The 21,948-nt window shown below is 45.3% G+C and overlaps 1 protein-coding gene across 2 annotated transcripts in view; it reads right to left on the minus strand.

Moving 5' to 3' along the window:
* The window catches only part of WDR76 (WD repeat domain 76), a 136,085-nt gene that overhangs the window by 39,758 nt on the left and 74,379 nt on the right, over nucleotides 1-21,948 (minus strand). For both annotated transcript variants that reach the window (XM_069766471.1, XM_069766473.1), the window contains one exon: nucleotides 15,076-15,184. In XM_069766471.1, coding sequence (XP_069622572.1) covers nucleotides 15,076-15,184 — 109 coding nt within the window. The remainder of the gene's footprint in view (nucleotides 1-15,075; nucleotides 15,185-21,948) is intronic.

The following is a 21,948-nucleotide window of genomic DNA, read 5'->3' on the forward strand; positions in this document are numbered from 1 at the left end:
GCAAACGCTAGCGTCGGAATCTCTCCCCGACGCATTGCGACGGGGAGATTCCGACGCTAGTGTGAAAGAAGCCTAAGATGACGTTTGCACCTTAATTATTACCACTGAAAGACCGGTGGGCGAAGACACACCTATTGGTATTTAAGGAATAATAGTTACTATAGTCCCATTTGGAGGACATCACTCTAGATCAGGTGTGGGGAACCTCAGGTCCCAGGGCCATTTACGTCCCTTGAAGACCCTTTAGCAGGCCCCCCGAGAAGATTCTCAGGGACCACATTCTTGGGCAGGGAGGTGTATTTTGATTACAACCAGCTCATTAATTCCTTCTTCCTCTGTTAGCACACACATGCAGTGTTGACTACTGAACACTGAAGGGCATGCAATGGATGATTACATCCTGAAACCAGTGCCAGTCAGGATGTACTTTGTCGGCAGAGTTTGTACGGCCCCCAAAGAATGGTATAAATATCCAAATGGCCCTTGGCAGAAAAAAAAAAAAAAAGAAAGATTCCCTACCCCTGCTCTAGATGGTTAGGCCAGCGTCACACTAGAGAGTTTTACGGACGTATGAGAGGAGCAAAAACTACGCATTGTACACGGACAAATGATTCTCTATGGGGCAGCTCCTATCTGCCGTATATTTCTCAGCGGCATTTTACAGGCGTAAAAAAAAAAAAAAAAAAAAAAATCGCAGCATGCGAGTTTGTCAGCGTATTGCGCAAAAAATCCGCCAATGAAAGTCTATGGGGGCTGTGACAAAACACTCTGGGATCGCCTTTGCTGGGGTCAAAGGACACGTGGTTTGTGCATTGAATCTGAGGCGTACAGCAGGTTTCTGAGCAGGCTGACCTCAGGTCAGATTTATTAACGTGAAAGCAACACAAAAAACAAAACATAAAAATAAACCCTAGCCTGTCCGGCACTAACTAAACAAATACGTTGCTATCTCAACAACTGGGGGGGCTTCTCCCACCCAGCTAACATCATACAGATCTTGAGCAGAGCTCTTCACTCACGTTTGTCTCACACAGGCAGGCAATCTGTGTGCCCCAGGCAGACACTGGAAACACCCAGCTGGTCATCTTTTATTCCTGCAATCATTAACCCATTAGCACCCTGAAGATACTGAGTGGCCTAATTCACATAGGACAAACACCTGGGCGAGATATACCTGCCTCCATCTACCACACCAGCATGAGTCTTACATATCCCCCCCCCTTGCTCAGACCACTCCGGTCGAGCAAGAACACTTTTGAAACAGTGCACTCGGGATAGGGCATCGGCGTTCCCCATCTGCACCCCAGGTCGGTGCTCCACCGTAAAAGAGTAAGCCTGCAGGGCAAGGAACCACCTGGTTACCCGACTATTACGGTCCTTGTGGAGGTGCATCCACTTGAGAGGGGCATGGTCTGTGACCAGCCTAAACTTCCTACCAGCCAGGTAATACTTGAGGGAGTCGAGAGCCCATTTAATGGCTAGGCACTCTTTTTCAACCACGGCATACCTCTGCTCATGTACATTCAGTTTCCGACTGAGATAGAGGACCGGGTGTTCGACTCCGTCCCTCACCTGGGAAAGTACAGCTCCGACACCAGTATCAGAGGCATCAGTTTGTACCACAAACTCGCTGCTGAAATCAGGAGTCACTAGTACGGGCTGAGAGCACAAAGCCCGTTTCAGGCTGTGAAAGGCCTCTTCAGCAGCTGAGGTCCATTTTACCATGACGGAACCCTTCCCCTTGGTAAGATCCGTCAAGGGAGTAGCCATGGCTGCAAAATTGGGTATGAACCGGCGATAATAGCCGGCAATCCCCAGGAAAGCCTGCACTTGTTTCTTGTTCACTGGTTGTGGCCAGCCCTGAATTGCCTGTATTTTGTCGATCTGGGGTTTAACCACTCCTCGGCCAATCACGTAGCCCAAGTATCGGGCTTCTTCAAGCCCGATGTGGCATTTCTTGGGGTTTGCCGTTAAACCTACATCTCGCAGGTCATCAATCACGGCTTGTACCTTCTGGAGATGAGTTTCCCAGTCCATGCTGTAAATTACGATGTCATCCAGGTAGGCAGAAGCGTACTGTCTGTGAGGCCTCAAGACTCGATCCATCAATCTCTGGAACGTTGCGGGAGCTCCGTGAAGTCCAAACGGCATATAGACATACTGGAACAGACCTTCCGGTGTAGCAAATGCCGTCTTCTCTCTGGCCGCCTCGGCCAGAGGAATTTGCCAGTACCCCTTTGTTAAATCCAGGGTCGTAATGTATCGGGCTTTACCAAGCCGGTCGATCAACTCATCGACCCGGGGCATAGGGTACGCATCAAATTTAGAAACTGCATTCAGTTTCCTAAAGTCATTACAAAACCGGATGGAGCCATCCGGTTTAGGTATCAACACAATTGGACTGGACCAGGCGCTGTGTGACTCCTCAATGACTCCTAAGTCCAACATTGCCATCACTTCCCGGGAGACGGCTTCACGGCGGGCTTCCGGAATCCGGTAGGGCTTCACATGAACAGTGACGCCAGGCTCTGTGACAATCTCATGTTTCACCAACTTCGTCCGGCCAGGTTTTTCGGAGAAAAACTGTCGGTTCTGTAACAAAAATTGCTTAACCTCAGATTTTTGTCGTTCTGAGAGAGTCTCAGCAACCTGCACCTCTGGTACAGTAGGTGAACAAACCGGACGGGGCAGATCCGCCGTTAGGGCAGAGCGGTCTTTCCAGGATTTTATCAGATTCACATGATAAATCTGTTCCGGTTTTCTCTTACCCGGCTGGTACACTTTATAGTTCACTTCACCAACTCTTTCTCGGACCTCAAATGGGCCCTGCCATTTCGCCAGGAATTTACTATCCACCGTAGGGATTAGGACCAACACCCTATCGCCGGGTGCAAATGTACGGACCTTAGCGCCTCTATCATAACTTTTCCTCTGGGCTCCCTGGGCCTGTAACATATGGTCCCTAACAATGGGCATGACAGCGGCAATACGATCCTGCATTTGTGTTACATGGTCGATCACCGTTTTAAAGGGAGTGACTTGACCTTCCCAGGTTTCTTTTGCGACGTCCAGCAGTCCCGGGGACGACGGGCGTACAACAGTTCGAAAGGCGAAAATCCTGTGGAAGACTGGGGAACTTCCCTAATGGCAAACAGCAAATAGGGTAACAAGTAATCCCAGTTCTTCCCATCTTTGTCTATCGCCTTCCGGAGCATCTGTTTTAAGGTTTTGTTGAAGCGCTCAACCAGGCCATCTGTTTGAGGGTGATAGACAGACGTACGCAACGGGTCTATTTGTAAGAGCCTGCAGAGCTCCTTCATTACCCTCGACATAAAGGGAGTCCCCTGGTCGGTGAGTATCTGTTTTGGAATTCCCACCCGACTAAACACTTGTACCAATTCCTTGGCGATCGTCTTGGTAGCTGTGTTACGCAAAGGGACGGCTTCCGGGTAACGAGTGGCATAGTCCACGATGACGAGGATATGTTGGTGCCCACGTGCGGATCGGGGAAGGGGCCCAACCAAATCCATCCCAATTCTCTCAAAAGGGACCCCGATGATAGGAAGGGGTACCAAAGGGCTACGGAACTGAGATTTAGGGGCCGCGATTTGGCACTCTGGACAGGACTCACAATAGTTACGCACATCACAATGTATTCCAGGCCACACAAAACAATGCAATATCCTTTCTGTGGTTTTCTGTACCCCCAGATGTCCCCCCATTATATGTCCGTGGGCCAAATCCAGTACCTTCCGCCGATAAGGTTTGGGTACCACTAACCGTTGCACTGTGTCTTCCCCTTTTTTTTCTACCTGGTAGAGCAAATCATTTTCAAGAACCATATACGGGTACGCTAGCCTAGTGTCAGGTTCTACGGCTACCCCATCTATCATTTTTACATTTTTCCTAGCCGGAGTCAGGGTAGGATCTTTCATTTGCTCGCTGTGGAAGTCATCCACCTGGACTCCCAAATCTGGCAGGCAGGGTGCCGGATGGCTGTCTGCCTCCGCCTCTCGCTGAGGTTCCTCAGTTTCCTCTGTTTCCCCCGCCATGACGGAGAAGGGGTACTGAAGGTTAGATTCACTAACCTCCCCAGCAACATCTTCCTGTGGGGTCTCCTCTAGGGACTCGGGACCTCCAGATGGCATGGGAGAAGATTCACGGGTACAGCTACCGTGAAGGAGTAACTGATTCTCCCACAACTGCCAGAAATAGGGAAAATCCCTGCCCAGGATTACATCATGTAACAATGCGGGAACGAGTCCCACTTTGTGCTGCACTGACCCATAGGGAGTAGAAATCCATATGACCGCTGTTAAGTACGAGCGGGTGTCACCATGCACACACGTCACAGAAAACTTGTCAGACGGACCAGACGGAAGTGCCACCAGACTAGCTTTCACCAGAGTCACCACACTTCCAGAGTCTAGTAATGCCACAACATTTTTCCCATCAACAGATAATTCACACAGGTGTTTCACTGTATCATTTTGACCCGCATTCACACTCACTAGCTGTGTAACCAAAGACATGCGTTTTCTAGAGTCTATAACGTCGCACTGCGTGGGTTCAGCGGTAACAGGACAGTTCACAGAAACATGACCCTTCTCATGGCAGCGGAAACACCTAACAGGTCCCCTACTGAGACCACCGTCCAATACTCTTGGTCTCGGAGTGCGAGCAGTCCCGGACTCCTCCCCCACAGTTTTAAGCGATTTTCCTTCACCCGTGGTCCCTGGAACAGTCTTACCGGTTCCACGAGGAGGAGGCACAGTCCGGGGTTTGGCGGTGTCGTCGGGAAGTCCTTCTGCCACGGAATAACGCTCGACCAACTCCACAAGTTGATCCGCTGTCGTGGGATTTCCTTGGCTTACCCACCTTTTCAGCGCTGGGGGTAGTACTCTCAGGTACTTGTCCAGGACAACCCGCTGGATTATTTCGGGTATTGTCAGTACCTCGGGTTGCAGCCATTTCTTTGTCAAGTAGATCAGGTCGAACATCTGAGACCGCGCTGGTTTATCTTGCTGGTATGTCCACTGATGTACCCTCTGTGCACGGACAGCCGTCGTCACACCCAGCCGGGCCAGGATCTCAGCTTTCAGCTTCTCAAAGTCCTGAGCGACCTCCGGGTCCAAATCATGGTAAGCTTTTTGGGCCTCGCCGGAGAGAAACGGGGCAATCAAATCGGCCCATCGTGCCTTCGGCCACTTCTCTCTCAATGCCGTCCGCTCAAAAGTTGTCAGATATACCTCGACGTCATCTTCTGCAGTCAGCTTTTGCCAGTATCGACTCACTTGGATCCTTCTGGACTCTGCTTCCGGGTCAGCGTCAGGCATGCTCACCAGGCGCTGCGCCACCTGTTGGAGAAGTTGGCGGTCTGCAACCGTCATGTCCAGTAACTCCTTCAGCTGTGCGGCCATCAAGCGATTAGCTTCGTGCTGTGCGGCAGTGGCCTGCTGCTGTACGGCAGTGGACTGTACTAAGGCTTTCACCACGTCTTCCATGCTGTCGCCTGTGCCACGGTATGCCCGCGTTCTCCACCACAATGTGACAAAACACTCTGGGATCGCCTTTGCTGGGGTCAAAGGACACGTGGTTTGTGCATTGAATCTGAGGCGTACAGCAGGTTTCTGAGCAGGCTGACCTCAGGTCAGATTTATTAACGTGAAAGCAACACAAAAAACAAAACATAAAAATAAACCCTAGCCTGTCCGGCACTAACTAAACAAATACGTTGCTATCTCAACAACTGGGGGGGCTTCTCCCACCCAGCTAACATCATACAGATCTTGAGCAGAGCTCTTCACTCACGTTTGTCTCACACAGGCAGGCAATCTGTGTGCCCCAGGCAGACACTGGAAACACCCAGCTGGTCATCTTTTATTCCTGCAATCATTAACCCATTAGCACCCTGAAGATACTGAGTGGCCTAATTCACATAGGACAAACACCTGGGCGAGATATACCTGCCTCCATCTACCACACCAGCATGAGTCTTACAGGGCGAGAAAAATACGGACTACACACGGACCAACAGTGTAACTTGCGAGAAATACACAACGGTGTTCTATAGAAAAGCCGGCAATTCATTGCGGTGTACAGTAAAATCACACTGACAGGTTAGAATAGAATAGATCAAATAAATGTCTACACATAGTATAGGGATAAGTAAAGGTTGATGGCCCCATAAGATGCTCCATAGATTATGCCGCATATGCTGTTGCGATGAAGAAGAAGAAAAAAAAGACATACTCGCTTCTCATCTTTCAGGCCCCCGGCACTTGTGATATACACCTGTCCACGTTCCACCACCATGCGCCGCTCCTTCTTCCGGCTCTCTGACTGTTCAGGCAGAGGGCGACGCGCACACTAAGTACGTTATCGCACCCTCTGACCTGAACAGTCACAGCCAGAGGATGGGGAAGACGGAGCCTGGCGGTGGAACGGAATATTGCAATGTTCACCCTCCCACGTTATACTCAACCTCTCGGCGCGGTCCTTGCTTCTCCATCGACCCGGACCAGCAGCTTGTTCTGGTGTTCAGCGGTCACTGGTACCGCTCATTAAAGTAATGAATATGCAGCTCCACCCCTATGGGAGTGGAGTCGCGTCCATTATTCATTACTGAACACAGGAAGAGCTGCGGGCGCAGGAGAAGCAGGGACATGCAGAGGCCCGTCGGGAGGAGGAGAGTATGATTTGACAGCTGCCGCTCCCCCGCCGACCCCCTGGGACAATGACTCGAGTATAACCAGAGGGTGGGGGGGGGAAGGGGGTTGCACTTTCAGCTTAAAAAAAATGGGCTGCAAATCTCAGCTTTTACTCGAGTATATACGGTATGTCAAACCACTGGTGGTCTCTTTTTGTGACCTTATATTTAATTATATGAGAACATCTGTTCTGTTTGTTAGTTTTTTAACACATTTTATAGGGATAGTGAATGTAATTAAGTATTTGTGCGCAACCAATATTGGCCTATTTAACCCTATGTTCAATTCTGTTTCCTGAAATTGTGGTTTAATTCCAATTGTGGATTATATATTTCCTGAGGTCTGTTACGTAGGGTTTTGTACGTAGGATAGAAACACTGGTTCACCCATAATTGGAATGAACACATGTCACAATACTTTTGAGAATGTCAATAGGACTGTTTTTATGTCCACTTGTTGATATTAGCAAACTTGTTAGGACTACTTTATTGTCCAACATTTTATACTAATCTAGGATAGGGCTTATCACGTAAAACACATACCAGCCAAGGTCTAGCTTACGATGACCTTTTTTTTTTATTTTGTATTGGTCTAAATTTTAGATTTATCTAATTATTTTTTAACGCAATTCTCACATATTTGGTGGGAAAAAATAACTACCAGAAATAAAATGTTCGTTTTCAACACTTTGTAGAGAATCTCTTGCAGGCAATGACTGGCTGAAGTCTGGAAATCATGGACATCACCAAACGCTGGGTTTCCTCCTTTATGATGCTTTCTCAGGCCTTCACTGTGGCTGACTTCAGTTGTTGCTTGTTTGTAGCTTTTTCTGCCTTAAGCTTCGTCTTAAATGTTTGTGCACCTTTGGCATGGAATAAAAAGGTTTTCTTTTTTTGAAACAAATTTTTATTTATTTACAAATTGTGTCGAGCATTAATAAAAAGGTTTTCAAGTTTTTTTGCCATGTTTGCAGTGTGACTTTTTCTCCTATACAATATTATTCACTTGCCAGTGGATTTGGGGGACCGTACCCACTTTCTTGTTCTATATGATACACACACTGCACATCTCGTATCTTCACAGCATAGACAATTGCCTTCAGATGACCCCAAAGCATCTGAAACAATGGATACTGGAAGTCTGTTAGGCTAGGTTCACATTGCGTTAGGGCAATCCGTTTAGCGCATACGCTAATGGATTGCGCTAACGCAATGTCCCAAAAGGGATCGCGTTTGGCGATCCCTCTAGCGCAGATACCCGATCTGCGCTAGCGAGGAACGGACCTCGGACGCTGCAAGCAGCGTCCGCGGTCCGTTTGAAACTAACGGGACATCGCCATTGACTGCGATCCATTAGCACATTGCAGTCAATGGGTGCGCTAACGGATCCATTACATAGCGCTAATTGCGACAATTGCGCCATTTAACAGAGCCCGCTAGCGGACACCCATAAACGCAATGTGAACCTAGCCTTAGCATTTCTTCTGCGGTGTTGCCATCAGTGTGTCAAGAGTGGGAGAAGAGGGTTGCATTGACAATCCAACACAATGGGCAGTACTTGGAATACATTTTTTAAGTGGTCATAAACTTGTATATAACTCATGAACGAATAAAGTTACGTTAAAACCAAGCACACCATTGTTTTTCTTGCGAAATTCTCAATAAGTTTGATGTGTCACATGTCCCTCTTCACATTGAAAAAAAAAAAAAATCGAAGTTGGATCCAAAATGGCCACCATGGTCACCACCCATCTTGAAAAGTTTCCCCCTCCCATATACTAATGTGTCACAAACAGGAAGTTGATATCACCAACCATTCCCATTTTATTTAGGTGTATCCATATAAATGGCCCACCCAGTCTAGATAGATAGATAGTGTGTGTGGGAAAACAAAACTAGATAAATGCAATAAAAATCAAAAAACACCGTATGTACCTTAAAATGGTATCAATAAAAACATCAGTTCTCCACATAAAAACAAGCCCTCACACAGCTCAAAATGATGAAGAAAAAGTTAAGATGTCTCAGAAACATTTATTTTTTTTTTTACCACACAAAAAAAAAACAAAACCTATGCAACTTTGGTATTGTAATGCGAAAAATGAGCAATATTAAGAGCACAGTGATAATATAATGATAATTTCAATATATTAAGAGGATAAAAACTTTGATGGGAGGAGTGCTTTGTTAAATGGATACCCGACACTGGCATCCATCACTCAGATTATCAGTGATTTCAAAGTATATCAAACATTTTTAATAGTTTTAGGACGACATATCAATTAAATGGATAGAATGAAAGCCCATACACATTGGATGTCACTTTTTATGCCTCTGTTTAAAAAAGAAGTCACCCAACAGGCTCTAATGGTGTCTGGGTAACCAAAATATCCTGAGAAACTCAGAAAGCAACCAGGGCATCTCAAACTTTTCCTTCTGGGGCCTCACCAGATGGCCCAAAATGTTGACTAGACCTCCAAAAGAAGACGGGCAGCACGGTGGCTCAGTGGATAGCACTGCAGCCTTGCAGCGCTGGGGTCCTGGGTTCGAATCCCACCCAGGACAACATCTGCAAAGAGTTTGTATGTTCTCTCCGTGTTTGCGTGGGTTTCCTCCGGGCACTCCGGTTTCTTCCCACATTCCAAAGACATACTGATAGGGATTCTAGATTGTGAGCCCCATTGGGGACAGCGATGATTAATTGTAAAGCGCTGCGGAATATGTTAGCGCTATATAAAAATAAAGATAATTTATAAATTTATAAGACAAACAGTATGCCCAAAGCTCACCATTAGTGGAGCGAGTCCATGCCAAAATGAAAGATACTACTTAATTTAGCTTTTATTTATTTCTGGGGATCTCAATAACATTAAAATATGTATGAATAATCAATAGTAAATTATTTTGCTAAACACAAAATTGCAGCAGCCATAAAAAAGGACTGTGAAGCTTAAAGGGAACCTGTCACCCCGAAAATCGCGGGTTAAGTAAGGCCACCGGCATCAGGGGCTTATCTACAGCATTCTGTAATGCTGTAGATAAGCCCCCGATGTAACCTGAAAAGGGAGAAAAAGACGTTATAGTATACTCACCCAGGGGCGGTCCCGCTGCTGGTCAGGTCGGATGGGCATCTCCGGTCTGCTGCGGCGCCTCCTATCTTCTTTCCATGACGTCCTCTTCTGATCTTCAGCCACGGCTCCGGCGCAGGCGTACTTTGCTCTGCCCTCTTGAGGGCAGAGGATAGTACTGCAGTGCGCAGGCGCCGGAAAGGTCAGAGGCCCGGCGCCTGCGCACTGCAGTACATTGTCTGCCCTCAACAGGGCAGAGCAAAGTACGCCTGGCTGAAGATCAGAAGAGGACGTCATGGAGAGAAGATAGGAGGCGCCGCAGCGGACCGGAGACGCCCATCCGACCTGACCAGCAGCGGGACCGCCCCTGGGTGAGTATAATATAACGTCTTTTTCTCCCTTTTCAGGTTACATCGGGGGCTTATCTACAGCATTACAGAATGCAGTAGATAAGCCCCTGATGCCGGTGGGCTTACCTCACCCGGGATTTTCGGGGTGACAGGTTCCCTTTAAGTAGACTTCTGTAAATTTCACCTAATCAGTTGCAGCTTGCCAACAAGCGGGAGCCGCACTGGTGAGACCTGCCTCAAAATCTGAGAAGCACTGCAGAGGCACTCATCACCAATGGGTTCCTAATAAAGCATACAGTGCCCTCAAAAAGTATTTATACTCTGAGAATTTTTACGCGTTTTCAAGTGACACTCACAGTCTTCCATGTAATTTATGTGATATCCCAAGACAAAGTAGCAAGTATTTGTGAAGTGTAAAGGAAAGAATATGTGTTTCTAAATATTTAAAATATATAAATCTGAAAATTGTGAAGTGCATTTGTTATCAGCCCCCCACCTCTTGTCAATACTTTGTAGGATCACCATTCGAGGCAAATACTGTCAATCTTTAGTTAGTAGCATGTCTCTTCCAGCTTTTCAAATATATATATATATATATATAGACTTGAAACTGGAGAGTAGGGTCACCTTCCAGCGGAGAATGACCCTAAACATAGTGCCAGAGCTAGAATGGAATGGTTTAGATAAAAGCAGAGTCATGTGTGTGAATGGTCCAGCGTCACGCTGTGACTGTACATGATTAGGAAAAGGGGCCCTGAACCATCTGGGACCCCGGCTATCCCTGCTCTAAAAGGTACCTCTAAGGCTATGTGCACACGTTGTGGATTTTGATGTGGAACCGCAGCGTTTTTGGAAGCGCAAAATTGCATCAAATCCGCAGTGTAGTGCACTACCAATGTTATTCTAAATGAAGAATTGCTTTGCACTTGCTGCAGAAAAATCCATGCAGATTTGCAGCAGGTTTTTTTCCGCAGCATGTCAATTCTTTTTGCGGATCTGCAGTGTTTCCGCACCCATTGACTTCCATTGAGTTAGGCACATCCGCAGCAAAACCGCAGGTGTCAAAAAGATCTGCGGATGTGGGTGCGAGAAACGCTGCAGATCGGGAGGAGGGAAGTGCGTGGGCGGAGACTATGTGCGTGTTTGTGTGCAGGGATCTGCGTGTATGTGTGGGTCTGTGTGTGAGGGTCTGTGTAAGCAGCCATTGTCTGATGGGACTACTACTCCCATCTGGCTACGAATGCTCACAGTGACAGCTAGCCGATGATGGGAAAGTAGTCCCATTAGACTAGATTAGGCATGTGTTCAGTAATATATAAGAAAACCCAAAAACATAGAACATATAGCAGACACATTACAGACAGTACATATAACATACTCACCAATCACCTAATCCCCAAAGCCCCCGATCACCTGTAATAAAAACAACATAATAAACCAACCTATACTTACCTTCCCGCAATAGTCCAGTTAATAACGAGTGTCCCACAACGATCTCCCGTGTAGAACAGTGACATTGGGCGATGTCAGTGCTCTACAGGGCCTCTGCGATGAACTGACAGGCAGAGGTAATCCTCCGCGATGTTTCCCTCTGCCGGGAGGGAGGTCACCCGAGTTCAATCTCTCACCGGCAGTGCTGTGTGGGAAAATTCCCACTCAGCCCTGCCGTAAAGCGAGCCTGAACTCAGGTAACTCAGGTAACCTCTTCAGCGATGCAGTGCAGGAGCCATTATCTCCTGTCAGTGCATCGTGGGAGGCACTGTAGAACAGTGATATCACTGTTCTATAGGGAAGATCGTCGTGGGACACTTGTTATTAATTGGACTGCGTCGGAACAGGGAGTACTGTTTATTATTTTTTTTTAGCTTTTGCAGGTGATCGATGGCTTAGGGGAATTAGACGTGGTTGTAAGTATGGTGAAATTAAGAATATTAAAATACTTTTTTTCTGACTCTTTATTTAACTCTTTCACTACTATAGGATTAGTAATGGATAGGTGTTTATTGACGCCTCTCCATTACTAACCCGGCTTAATGTCACCTTACAATCAAAGGTGACATTAACCCCCTTATTACCCCATATGCCACCACTACAGGGCAGTGGGAAGAGAGAGAGGCTAAGTGCCGGAATTGGTGCCATTTCTGGGGTGGCTGGGAGCTGGTAATTGTATATATTTGTATATCCATGGCCCCTCTAGGCTATGAATATCAGCCTGCAGCTGTCTGCATAACCTTTATGGCTATTAATGATAGGGGGACCCCACGTCTTTTTTTGGGGTCCACTATTTTAATAGCCATTAAAACCTACAAGAGAAAAAAGTAAATGAAAACCCTGATATAACTAAGTAAAAAAAGCAAAAATGCATTTAAATAACACAGAGTTTTTAGTAATACTGTTTTTTGATCAAAAAATAGCACAAAAGCCATCCCACCTCGTCACGGTAACTCTGATCGGGACAGTCCTAAACTATCTAATATTAAAACCTTACCATGTGTCAATGTTGACCTCAGTGTGAATAAGGGCAGATGAAAGGACTGAGCCCAAACAGTGAAACACTAGACTAGGGAAGCCTTATATAGTTTCTAGCTCAGAAACAGGGAGGCCACACCCCGGATTGCACAGAATGCAACAATACACAGGAAAAAAAAACACAAAATTGAGCTTAACTTAAGTTGGTATACATGCAGAGGTAAAACGCATGTTCAAAATGGCCACAAAACATTAAAACCTACAAGAGAAAAAAGTAAATGAAAACCCTGATATAACTAAGTAAAATCAGGTGTATTGTTGCATTCTGTGCAATCCGGGGTGTGGCCTCCCTGTTTCTGAGCTAGAAACTATATAAGGCTTCCCTAGTCTAGTGTTTCACTGTTTGGGCTCAGTCCTTTCATCTGCCCTTATTCACACTGAGGTCAACATTGACACATGGTAAGGTTTTAATATTAGATAGTTTAGGACTGTCCCGATCAGAGTTACCGTGACGAGGTGGGATGGCTTTTGTGCTATTTTTTGATCAAAAAACAGTATTACTAAAAACTCTGTGTTATTTAAATGCATTTTTGCTTTTTTTACTTAGTTATATCAGGGTTTTCATTTACTTTTTTCTCTTGTAGGTTTTAATGTTTTGTGGCCATTTTGAACATGCGTTTTACCTCTGCATGTATACCAACTTAAGTTAAGCTCAATTTTGTGTTTTTTTTTCTATTTTAATAGCCAGTAAAGGCTAAATGTGCAGCTGTGGGCTGAGATTCATTGCCTGGGAAGATCCATGGGTATTAACCCCTTCCCAGGCTACAAACATTGCCCCCACCCCCGTTGCTGGCTTTCCCTCTCTGGCGCAGAAAATTGCGTTGGAGCCCACGCCATTTTTTTCTCTCTTTTTTTAAAATTAAAGATATTGAGTGCAGATTTTGCGTGTATGTCTTTATTTAACTATTTGTGCACCAGTTTACTAGGTTCATTACTAAACATGGACCTTGGTATTATCTACCTGTCTATCTGTGTATGTAAACATTTTTCAATGGAGTATGTAAAATAAGAGGTTGGAGGAAGAAATGCCAAAACAATTTTTTTTTGTTAAATAATAGATCTTTATTTAGGTTACAAAACCGCATGAAAATCCGCACAAAACCGCAGCAAAAATACATAAGAAAAAGCATCAGAAAACATGCGTATTTTTATCTGCGTTCTCTGCCAAGAGATGCAGATTCTGTGCAGAAAATTCTGCAGACAAATCTGCAACGTGTGCACATACCCTAAAGGTCAGGAGGTTTGGGCCACCAGCCTTTCGGTTCTCCTGTTATTCCCTAAGCTGTTCCCTCCTCAGAGATCTACGACAGAAATGCTAGTGTATCAACATGTAAAACAGACAGGGATAACAGAAAGCAACAAACACACAAAACACTCACCAAAAAGTAGAGAGGTATATAGGGAAGGATAGGAACCAAATGGGAATAGCACAATAAGGAAAGCATACACCCAGAAACAGCACCAGCGGCGTCAGCTTCCCGCACTGACTGTGTCAGCGCCGACCGGCCGTAAAGCAGAGCACAGCGGTGACGTCACCGCTGTGCTCTGCTTTACGGCCGTCGCTGACACAGTGCAGGGAAGCTGACGCCGGGGGACAGACACCGGAATGTAAGTATGTAGTGTTTGTTTTTTTTTAACTTTTGCAATGGTAAACAGGGTAAACATCGGGTTACTAAGCGCGGCCCTGCGCTTAGTAACCCGATGTTTACCCTGGTTACCCAGGGACTTCGGCATCGTTGGTCGCTGGAGAGCTGTCTGTGTGACAGCTCTCCAGCAACCACACAGCGACGAAACAGCGACGCTGCAGCGATCGGCATCGTTGTCTATATTGCTGCAGCGTCGCTAAATGTGACGGTACCTTAAATGAAAGAGCTACGTAGTGATCTTCCAACCCCAGATCTCCCAGGAGGATGTGACCACCTTGTGACACCAAGTCACAGTCCAGACCTAAATCCCATTGACAATCTGTGATAACACTTGAAAATTGCTGTTCACAGACGCCTCCATCCAATCTCACTGAGCTAGATTTGTAAAGATGGGAGAAATATACCCCAAAAGACTTGCAGCAGTAATTGCAGCGAAATGTGGTCCTACAAAGTATTGACTCTGGTCACAATTTTCAGATTTATATTTTTAAAATATTTGGAAAACCATGTATCATTTCCTTTACACTTTACAAATGCTTGCTACTCTGTTATTATATCACATAAAATCTCAATAATACACTTAAATGTGTAACGTGAAAAAAAATGTGGAAACGTTTATGAAGTATGAATACTATTTCAAGGCACTGTATATGTTTTGTACTGCAATTCAGGAGGGACAGTCGCACAGTCCACCGAGCCATTCAATTCTCCATTTGGTAAAAAAGCCCTAGGGTAAGGCTTAGTGTAAATGCTACAGATAGGCCTTTACTTACCTTCTCTTGGATTGTAGGTCGCCTCTTTCCATCTACCATTTGTAATGACGGTGCTATTCTTTGTAACCTATTGGACCGGCGCATAACAGTATCAATTTGTGGCTTCTCTCTTGCAAAAAAACAAAAACAAAAAACACTTGAAATACTTAAAAATTATCAGATAAGTGGTCACATACTTCAGACAACCAAGAAATATCTAATTTTACCAGGTAGTACAAACCAAGCAGTTCTCTAGGCCCATAAAAACGGATGTCTAGATAAGTACAAACATGTAAAGAAGAGCGCTTTTTTCCGCATGGTCAATTACCACATGGAAAAGCCTTGTATATTTCTGCCATGGTTTTGTGATGGGTTCCTAAGGCCCGTGGCATTTATATGTAAAATGACCCATTTTAGACATACAAGCAGTTTAGTCAAAAACAGCATCTCAATACCGTGGAAATTTGTAGTGTAAATTGTGTTTGTTTTCTATGCATGGTAACTGGCCATGCAACATTGTACTGGAGTCATTTAGTATATGCGCAGGTATCCCAACAAAGCAGGAGCCAGCTGCTTTCTACTAACGTTGTCCTTTAAAGTGAACCTGTCAGCAGGATTGTGCACAATAACCTACAGACCGTGTCAGGTCGGCGTCGTTATACTGATTACAATGATACCTTGGTTGATGAAATCCGTCTTGTGGTTGTTCAATCTTTATTTGCAGTTTTCAGTTAATGAGATTCTCGTGCTGCGGGGTGGCCTGTGGGGGTCTTCCTGTGGTGCTCTGATTACATATTCATCTGTATGGCTTATGACAGGTCACCGATCCCTCAGTACCCCCATTTTACAAACTGTATATCTTATGGTTTTGAAGAAAAAAAAAAACAATCATCAGGCAATGGCAGCGGTGCCTGTGCTGTAGCAAGATCGAATCTATAACATCCTTTAATGCATTTTATTTAGAGATATAAATTTGTTAAAAAAAATAAAATAAATGAATTCCCAATCAAAATGGCTCCTACCGCACTTAAGTAGTAGCATAATTTGGAACGCGATAGATGCTACTGCGCAGGCGCCACTGCCAGTGACATATTGCTAGAGGAAAAAAAAATTGTCTCCACAAAGATGGCGCTGGCCATGCCTACGAAGTAGCATCTTGGTGGAGTCATTTTTTTTTCTTCCTCTAGGAAACTGGCACTGGTGATGGCCTGTCAGAAACCAAACTGATGAATACTTAATCGGAGCACCACTTGAAGCCCAATCCCCCCACCCCAGGCCACCCCGGAGCATGAGAATATCATCAACTCAAAATTGAAAATAAAGATTAAACAGCAACCACAAGACATATTTCATCAACCAAGGTATCATTGTAATCATTTGCTCTCCTAATGATTTTAATTAGTGCACCTGTGTTTTGCATGCCGTTTTGTATATAACTTCTGAGATGTGGGACTGCATTCATACCATGATTAAGACCTGAATCGTCGAAACGCGTTGGTAGGACCATCAGGGATCCCATATCTATCATGCGCCAAGATAATCACTAGTTTTTAAGCATGTTCTAAAGAAAATGGGTATTTTATTCTATGAAGTTACACGCTGCAGAGCACTCATCTTTTTGCCATGGACAACGCCTCTGATCAGGCCGGCTCCTTGCGTGGATGAACTTTGGATTTCTGCGGAGAATGGGGAGATTACTTTTTTTTCTTCAAATTTCTCCCTTATCCTCAACATATGTTCATTTGTGATCTTGTCGTGCTCCCTACTCTTTGAAACGTTCATACGATTGCATTACCTTCTTATTCATAACAGACATGGGGCTCTAATAATGCAGGAAATTTGGACATGGATAGAAACCGTCTAAATGAATTTGCTACCATCTTCAACTAAACTGGTGAAGATAATACTAGAAGCGGAAGGGCTTCCATGGTTGAGTCGTCTTTATTACTAAATATGAGGAACCGGAAATTAATCAAGTCAAAGAAGATATAACTAAGATCCAAACTTCCATGAAAATATAATAGTTTGGAGGACATCAATATACTCAATCAGAAAATAACTTATAGAAACTGGAGGAGAATGTTGCGGACATCAAACATGTCAAATTTGAGACAGACAAGCGTGATTATGAACTTTCCTGGAAAGGTGGTAAAAGACGCACCCAACATGGTTATTCTAGCTTTCAAAGAGGTCAGCTTCACCATGTCTCATGAGTCCACAGGCTCCTCTTACTCAAATTTCAACACTTCTGAAGACTTTTCCGATTCCTCTTTTGGCTCCAATAGGCACAGTGGTTCACATAATGACAGATCCGTGTCTTAGGCTGGTTACACATTTGCTTTGGGCAGAGCTGTGGCGGGCTGCATAGTTCCTCAGTTAAGCCTTGCCCACTGCCACATTCTGCTCCGCCTACATCGCCATGCGTCCTGCATACCTATCTTTAACATTGTGTGATTTATTGGTCCATGCGTGATGTTTCAGTCCAGGATGTGGACTATATGGCATGACAACTTCCTGACATGTGCAATGCTTTCCTAGGAACGCTGAATACTGCCTTTTTTTCTTTCCTCTCCCAAGACACGTGGGGCGAGTCATACCTCCAGTATTTTATGATTCACAGCTGATTTTTATTGGCAATTGTCTGTCATTTTGTATTAAACTGTAATAGACACTGGATGTGTCCTCTGTACTTGCTATTGCACTTTCACTGCACTTTATTTGATTGATCCTTTTTTTTGTGAATCTCTTACTTGCTTCATATTTTGTATTATTCACTGATTGTTACAAATCTCTTTGCTTGTTTAATTCACTATATACTGTATATATGTATGCATTTGCACTTTACAATTGCTTGAGAAAGGTCCACATCCTGGACTGAAACGTCGCACATGGGCCAATAAATCACACATTTTTTCTATTGGAGTGCTGCCTTTGTTTTTCTGGATAATAGCATGAGGTTTGCTACATACCTGGAAGGATTTTTTGCACCCTTTGTTTTCTTTTGGTGCTGCTTTTTGTTTTCTTTTTCAATCTTTAACATTGATGACGCTGCGCCAACCGCAACATGTTGCGTTCGACGCAGTGTCAAAATGACGCATGCGGAGGCATCCGCATATATTCGCATGGCCTGCGAACCCAATGTTAAATATAGGTATGCAAAACACATGCAGATGTAGGCGGAGCTGAATGGAAGAGGTGTGGCAGTGGGTGTGGCTTAACGGAGGAACTAAGCAGCCCACCGCAGATCTGCCCAACACAAATGTGGAACCAGCCTAATACTGTTAATCAGAAAAAAAAAAAAAAAAAACAACGGAGGAGAGTAAGAAGGGGAAACATAAGCACAAGAGGTTACCATCTCAGGAACAGATAGATTTTGAAATGCCCTGTCTGGAACCTTTAAGCTATCTGAGGCTCAACTGACACTACTGGGAAAAGGACTAGGTTTTTGTCCTGTCAAAAAATTTGACATTTTCAGAACTCTTTTTCATGTGAATAAATTTGCCAGGAATTTGCCACTTAAATGTCACTTTGATTATCAGCCTGACTCCTCCGAATTTTTGCGGAGCCCTGAAAATTGTGACTGTTCTATCCAAGCAGCTTTACATCACATGGTGATTTTTCCTTTCAGGAACTGTTACATTAAACTACTTTCAGGATTTGCAGTCATATTCGTTGGTTAAAGACCGTGTGTTGAATGATAGAAGGGATTTGACATATTGAAACTTCTACCCTGTACAATCAAGACCTACAGTTTTAGACACTTTTCAAGAGCTGATTGAGAGGGATATGGTAAAATTAGATACAAATTCAGCTAACACTTATGATAATTTGACAGGAGAGACAAGCCATGAAGGATCTCATTGCCAACAAGGATATTTTAGGGAGACAGGCTGATAAAGGTGAAGGGCTGGTTATTCTAAATGCGGGGCTTTACCACTAAAAACTTCAGGTACTTAATGATTCAACCACATACAGTAAGTATTCGGCCCCCTGGAACTTTTCAACCTTTTCCCACATATCATGCTTCAAACATAAAGATACCAAATGTAAATTTTTGGTGAAGCATCAACAACAAGTGGAACACAATTGTGAAGTTGAACGAAATTTATTGGTTATTTTAAATTTTTGTGGAAATTCAAAAACTGAAAAGTGGGGCGTGCAATATTATTCGGCCCCTTTACTTTCAGTGCAGCAAACTCACTCCAAAAGTTCACTGTGGATCTCTGAATGATCCAATGGTGTCCTAAATGCCTAATGATGATAAATATAATCCATATAAAAAGCAGAAAGTATAACGGGCACCAGGGTAGATGGTTTTTGATGGCTTTCAAGTGAGCAATTTACTGCAGCGATCAAAGTCTCTCATGGCAATCGGACAAACTGTGGAATACAATCGTGCTGTGGTGCTCTACCAAACAGCAATTCGTATTAAACATCCAAAGAAAAAGAAAAGGTGGCACTCACCAAGCGATGTATTAAAAATACTTTATTCTTCCATGTATCGGAGTAAGGACATGCCTTTCTGGCTGCAGATAAAACGAGAGGGTGCGGGGAGTAAACCGGCCGACGGCCGTTTCACGCACAATGCGCTTCAATGGGTCCTGGACATACATGGAAGAATAAAGGATTTTTAATACATCGCTTGGTGAGTGCCACCTTTTCTTTTTCTTTGAATGTTTAATAAATATACCGTATATACTCGAGTATAAGCCGACCCGAGTATAAGCCGACCCCCCTAATTTTGCCACAAAAAACTGGGAAAACTTATTGACTCGAGTATAAGCCTAGGGTGGAAATGCAGCATTTACCGGTGAATTATAAAAATAGATCATTATTTCCCCATAGCTGTGCCATAAAGTGCTCTGCACCGTTCATATTTCCCCATAGGTGTGAACCATATAGTGCTCTGCACCGTTCATTGTGCCCCCTAGCTGTGCCATATACGGTGCTCTGCACCGTTCATTGTGCCCCATAGATGTGCCATATACGGTGCTCTGCACCGTTCACTGTGCCCCATAGCTGTGCTGTGCCATATACGGTGCTCTGCACCGTTCACTGTGCCCCATAGATGTGCCATATACGGTGCTCTGCACCGTTCACTGTGCCCCATAGCTGTGCTGTGCCATATACGGTGCTCTGCACCGTTCACTGTGCCCCATAGCTGTGCCATATACGGTGCTCTGCACCGTTCACTGTGCCCCATAGCTGTGCTGTGCCATATACGGTGCTCTGCACCGTTCACTGTGCCCCATAGCTGTGCTGTGCCATATACGGTGCTCTGCACCGTTCACTGTGCCCCATAGCTGTGCTGTGCCATATACGGTGCTCTGCACCGTTCACTGTGCCCCATAGCTGTGCTGTGCCATATACGGTGCTCTGCACCGTTCACTGTGCCCCATAGCTGTGCTGTGCCATATACGGTGCTCTGCACCGTTCACTGTGCCCCATAGCTGTGCTGTGCCATATACGGTGCTCTGCACCGTTCACTGTGCCCCATAGCTGTGCTGTGCCATATACGGTGCTCTGCACCGTTCACTGTGCCCCATAGCTGTGCTGTGCCATATACGGTGCTCTGCACCGTTCACTGTGCCCCATAGATGTTCCACATAAATTTGTGCCGCCGCTGCCGCAATAAAGAAAAAAAAAACACATACTCACCTCCCTTGATTGCAGCTCCCGGCGTCTCGTTCCGGCGCCTCCATCTTCCCGGCGTCTCTGCTCTGACTGATCAGGCAGAGGGCGCCGCGCACACTGTATGCGTCATCGCGCCCTCTGCCTGAACAGTCAGAGAGCAGAGACGCCGGGAAGATGGAGGCGCCGGCCGGGAAGATGGATCGGCGCCCGGCGGCTGGAACGAGGACAGGTGAATATGCTATACTCACCTAGTCCTGGCGATCCTCGCGCTGTCCCCTCCTGTCTTCGGTGCCGCAGCTTCTTTCTCTATCAGCGGTCACCGGCACCGCTGATTAGAGAAATGAATAAGCGGCTCCGCCCCTATGGGAGGTGGAGCCGCTTATTCATTTCTGTAATGAGCGGTCCCACGTGACCGCTGAAGAGAGGAAGAAACTGCAGCGCCGAAGCCCGTGGGACGGCAGGGACAGCGCGAGGATCGCTGGGACTAGGTAAGTATACCTCAGCGCCTTCACCCCCTCACCCGCCGACCCCACCGCTACCGTGACTCGAGTATAAGCCGAGGGGGGCACTTTCAGCCCAAAAATTTGGGCTGAAAATCTCGGCTTATACTCGAGTATATACGGTAATCCACCTCTGTGTAATCAAGTCTCCGTATAAATGCACCTGTTCTGTGACAGTCTCCGGGTTCTGTTTGAAACACAGAACCTCAAGAAGCCCAAGTAACACAACAGGCAGGTCCGTGATACTGTTGTGGAGAAGTTTAACCCCTTAATGACCGCCAATACGTCTTTTAACTGACCTGAGATATAAGAGAATAGCCTCCCCATACTGGTGACAATCCAGTAGCTGTCGGCTGTACACTCTAGCTGACAACTTGCTGCATCAGCCACGATCAGTGTTTGCACCGTCCAACTCTGTTTAACCCCTTAGATGCTGCTGTCAATAGTGACTACATCATTATAAATGGTTAACAGAGTGTGGGGGTTTCCTCTTTATCCCAATTGGTGCCATCAGATCTTGATTTTGTGGTCCTGATGTTTGCCATGGCAATTCACGACCAAATAGCGGCCTTAGAGTCTCATTGCTGTAGTAACCTGTTCAGAAGTTAGAGGCATTTAGGTGGTAAAAATGCACATTTTCTTTCCTATCATGCCACTTTGCATTAATTCCTGTAAAGCACCTGAAGAGTTAATAAAAAACATGACTGCAGTTTTCAATATGTCAGGGGGTGCTGTTTTTAAAATGGTATCACGTTTGGGG

The sequence above is a fragment of the Ranitomeya imitator genome, chromosome 4 (genome assembly GCF_032444005.1).
Source record: "Ranitomeya imitator isolate aRanImi1 chromosome 4, aRanImi1.pri, whole genome shotgun sequence".
NCBI classification, from domain to species: Eukaryota; Metazoa; Chordata; class Amphibia; order Anura; family Dendrobatidae; genus Ranitomeya; species Ranitomeya imitator.